The sequence below is a fragment of the Malania oleifera genome, chromosome 10 (assembly GCF_029873635.1).
Source record: "Malania oleifera isolate guangnan ecotype guangnan chromosome 10, ASM2987363v1, whole genome shotgun sequence".
Taxonomy (NCBI): Eukaryota; Viridiplantae; Streptophyta; class Magnoliopsida; order Santalales; family Ximeniaceae; genus Malania; species Malania oleifera.
The window spans coordinates 85890012-85895092 of NC_080426.1; the positions used below are offsets into that span (position 1 = coordinate 85890012).

General features: G+C 39.0%; 1 protein-coding gene across 1 annotated transcript; it reads left to right on the top strand.

The window, feature by feature from the left end:
• The first annotated feature begins 688 nt into the window (after window positions 1–688).
• On the top strand, window positions 689–4564 carry LOC131166759 (uncharacterized). Its single transcript, XM_058125331.1, has 3 exons — window positions 689–2033; window positions 3573–3708; window positions 4321–4564. Exons 1-3 carry the CDS (start codon window positions 689–691, stop codon window positions 4562–4564), a joined length of 1725 nt encoding a protein of 574 aa, XP_057981314.1.
• Window positions 4565–5081: the final 517 nt, after the last annotated feature.

The following is a 5081-nucleotide window of genomic DNA, read 5'->3' on the forward strand; positions in this document are numbered from 1 at the left end:
GCACAGCCCCTGCCCAGCTCCTCTGCAAGCCCAAAGTCCCTCCTGCACGGCTGTTCACTTCATACCAGCATCTCCAGCGGCAGCAGACTCCACGGCTGTCCACTTCATACCAGCATCTCCAGCGGCAGACTCCACGGCTGTCCATAGAGTTACAAACGGCCAGCTGTGACTCCTCCCTCTGTTTTTTTTCTCTTTTCCTTCTCTATCTCTCTCTCCCTTTATTTTTTTCTTTTATGTCTTCTTTTATTATTAAAGTGGTTATGATCAATGTATGTCTAAAAGTTTAGAGTCCATTGAACTTAAGAAGGTAAATGAAATGCACGTTTTGCCATCATCTTCCGAAAAATGCAGCATATGTGAGGATCCAGGGCATGTGACTGATGCGTGTCCAACTATTCCTGCTTTTAAGGAAGTTTTGCTTGATCAATCTAACCTAGTGCATATGGTCTCTAAGAATTCTTCTGGACCTTATTCTAATACATATAATGCAGGTTGGAGAAATCATCCAAATCTCAGTTGGAAAAATGACCAAGTGGGGCCATCTACGCAGGGACCAAGTCAATATAATCCTTATGCAGCCGCTAGCCAAGGCTTGGGGTCACCTCATTTTCCAAATCAGCCACCCCAAATGCAAAGAAGAGGAGTGGAAGACTCCATACAACAGCTAACTATTAGCTTGCAATAGTTTATGCAGAGTCAGAGCACGATCAATAACCAAAACTCCCAGGCTATCAATGACATCAGAGGGACTCTCACTAAAGTAACCACCACTTTGAGTAACCAGGAGAAAGGAAAGTTTCCAGCTCAATCCCAGCCCAATCCACAAGGGCACAATCGATCATCTCAGCATTCAGGTGAAGGGAGCAACGTGAAATCAGTGAAAGCTATTACAACTTTGAGGAATGGTAAGGTTTTGGGTGACCCTGCCCATAGTGTAGGGAGTTCAGGTAAAAATGCTAATCCTCCTCTTGATAGTGGTGAGTCGAGCACTTTAAATGCACATAATGATGCATGTTCCACACCTGCACCGTTTCCACAACGTTTGGTTTCTTTGCACAAGGATAAACAGCATGCTGAAATCTTGGAAATTTTTAAGCAAGTTAGGATTAACATTCCACTTCTAGATGCAATAAAACAAATTCCTGCTTATGCTAAATTTCTAAAGGATTTATGCACTGTAAAATGCAAACTGAATGTGCAGAAAAAGGCCTTCCTCACTGAGCAAGTTAGTGCTATTATTCAAAATCACACACCACCTAAGTACAAGGATCCTGGGTCACCTACTATTTCATGTGTCATCGGAAACTCTAAGATAGGGCAGGCCTTGCTAGACTTAGGTGCGGGGGTTAATTTGCTACCTTATAGTGTGTATGAACAATTGGGGCTAGGGGAATTGAAAACCACATCCATTATCTTGCAGCTTGCTGATAGATCCATAAAAATACCTAAGGGTATCATTGAGGACGTCTTGGTCCAAGTGGATAAATTTTACTACCCTGTGGATTTTGTGGTATTGGATATGAAAGTGTCATCCCACGCAAATTCATCACCACCGGTGATTTTGGGAAGACCATTTTTAGCAACTTCTAATGCCATAATCAATTGTAGGAGTGGTGTTTTAAAATTGAGTTTTGGAAATATGACTTTAGAATTGAATATCTTCAATTTGTGCAGGCAACCTCAAGAACATGAAGAAATCCAAGAAGTCAATTCATTGGAATCTTTAATTGTAGACACTCCTTGGTTAAACTATGATTGTGATGAGCAATGGGAGGAATTAGAAGATTCCCTTGATTTAACTGAGTCCACTGATCATTTTTCTTCGCTTTGTGTTGTAGGTGACTCAACTGAGATGCAATGGAAGCTTAAATTTGAACCATTACCGGCAATACAAACCCCCGCACAACCATCCGATGAGAAGGCACCAGTGTTAGAATTGAAGCCACTACCGCCGGAACTAAAATATGCCTACCTTGGACCAGAGAACTCATTCCCAGTGGTGATTTCTGCATTGTTGACTCCTGACCAAGAAAGTAAGTTGTTGAGAATTTTGACACAACACAAATCAGCCATTGGTTGGTCCATTGCCGACATTAAAGGTATAAGTCCTCTCATTTGTATACATAGGATATATTTGGAAGAGGATTCGAAACCCTCTAGAGAGATGCAAAGGAGACTAAACCCCACAATGAAAGAAGTGGTAAAAAAAGAAGTTTTGAATTTATTAGACATAGGCATCATATATCCAATTTCTGACAGTAAATGGGTTAGTCCAATACAAGTTGTCCCAAAAAAATCTGGTATAACCGTTGTAGAAAATGATAAGGGAGAATTGGTGCCTACTAGAGAGACCACAGGTTGGAGGATGTGTGTAGATTATAGGAAATTGAATGCTGCCTCTAGGAAGGATCATTTTCCTTTGCCTTTCCTTGACCAGGTTTTAGAAAAAGTGGCAGGGCATGAATATTACTGTTTTTTAGATGGATTCTCCGGTTATTATCAAATAGAAATAGCTCCAGAGGACCAAGAGAAGACTACCTTCACTTGTCCCTTTGGAACTTTTGCCTTTAGGAGAATGCCATTTGGGCTATGCAATGCCCCGGCTACTTTTCAAAGATGCATGTTAAGTATTTTTAGCAACTTGATTGAGGACAGTGTAGAAGTATTCATGGATGATTTTTCAGTTTTTGGAAAAACATTTGATGCATGTTTGTCTAATTTGCAGGTTGTTTTGAAAATATGTGAAGAAAAGCAATTGTTGTTAAATTGGGAAAAATGTCACTTTATGGTCCAACAAGGAATAGTTTTGGGGCACATTGTATCCTCTCGAGGCATAGAGGTGGATAAAGCTAAAATAGACTTGATTTCAAATTTGCCTACACCTAAAAATGTGAAAGATGTTAGATCATTTTTAGGGCATGCCGGTTTTTATAGAAGATTCATAAAGAATTTTAGCTTTATTTCTAAACCTCTTTGCAAACTTTTGATGCATGATGTTAAATTTGAATGGACCCATGAGTGTTAGAATGGTTTCGATGAATTGAAAACATGTCTCACCACTGCACCTATCATTCGATCTCCTGACGGGTCACTTCCTTTTGAATTAATGTGTGATGCAAGTGACTTCGCTGTGGGGGCTGTTCTTGGACAACGAAGAGATAAACTGCCATATGTTATATACTATGCTAGTAAAACTTTAAATGCGGCACAAAAGAACTATTCCACCACAGAAAAAGAACTACTAGCTATAGTATTTGCATTGGATAAGTTTAGATCTTATCTTCTGGGTTCTCCTATCATAATATTCACTGACCATGTAGCTTTGAAATTTCTACTGTCAAAAAAAGACACTAAGCCAAGATTGGTAAGGTGGATACTTCTGCTTCAAGAATTTGATCTCACAATAAAAGATAAAAAAGGAGTGGAGAACGTGGTGGCAGATCACCTTTCTCGGCTTCAACCAAAAGTTTCTGAGAAGTTTTCTTTAATTTCTGATAAATTTCCTGATGAACAATTATTTTCCGCTGAATATTTACCATGGTATGCTGATATTGTAAATTTCTTAGTTGCAGGGAAAACGCCACCTCAGTGGAATGCTCAAGACATAAGAAGGTTGAAGACTGAAGCTAAGAATTTCTTTTACGATGATCCTTATCTCTTTAAATATTGTTCAGATCAGATCATTAGAAAGTGTGTGCCTAACAATGAAATTTCTAGTGTTTTAAATTTTTGCCACACAAAGGCTTGTGGTGGGCATTTTTCCGCCCACAAAACAGTGGCTAAAGTTCTTCAAAGTGCGTTTTATTGGCCAAATATGTTTAAGGATGCTTTGAGTTTCTGTAAAGCTTGTGAACCTTGTCAAAAATTAGGGGGAATCACTAGGAGAAACATGATGCCTTTACAACCTATACTAGTAATTGAAATTTTTGATTGTTGGGGTATAGATTTCATAGGACTATTTCCTTCTTCTTTTGGCTATTTATACATTTTTCTTGCCTCTAATTATGTTTCCAAGTGGGTTGAGGCAGTCCCTTGTAGAAATAATGACCATCAAGTGGTTGTAAAATTTTTGAAAGAAAACATTTTTGCAAGGTTTGGCTTGCCTAAAGCCATAATCAGTGATCAAGGCACGCACTTTTGCAACAAACATGTTTCAACCTTATTGAAGAAGTATGGTATCCATCACAAAATCTCTACTGCCTACCATCCTCAAACCAACGGGCAAGCTGAATTAGCAAATAGGGAAATTAAACACATCCTTGAGAAAACTGTTAACCCAAATAAGAAGGATTGGTCTTTGAGATTGTCTAATAGCTTGTGGGCTTATAGAACAGCTTTTAAAACTATTTTAGGCATGTCTCCATATAGATTAGTGTATGGTAAGGCTTGCCATTTGCCTGTAGAGTTGGAACATAAGGCGTATTGGGCAATTAAACAATGCAATTTTAACATTGATGATGCTGGTTGCGTGCGAAAATTGCAGTTATCTGAATTGGACGAGCTGAGAATGGATGCCTACAATAATTCTAAATTGTCCAATGCTAGTCTCCAGCAAATTACGTGAATGAATCTTAGGGTGGTGTCTACAACTACATACTCCAGTAATCATGAAATCAATGCACATGCGGCATAACTATACCACTTCACATACAAGAACATAACTGAATTTCACACAAGCTCATTCATATTCAATGCACACGACTCCAAAGCACGTCACTCATGCAAGTTTCATCGTTTATATGTGATTTAAGAGTAGTATACTCACATGAAGTTAATCAGTGGCACATTCAGAGTTAATGCAATCATATAAGTTCGAGTATAAATAGATTAACTCTCAAGGTGTGTGTGATGTGTGTGACTCAGTACACCTAGGACGCCAGTGGACACCTACAGAACGGTTGCTTTGACTCGGCCTAACTGGTATACCCTCAAAAACACTCAAAAAGAAAGAAATGGGTTCGCTCATTATATGTGAGGAGGAGTGTTGCGATCAAACATCCCACATATTAAAAGGAACAACGCTAAGTATATGGAGTAGACTAGTCTAGAAAGGATCTAGCCTATCTATGAGGTGTCGGGTC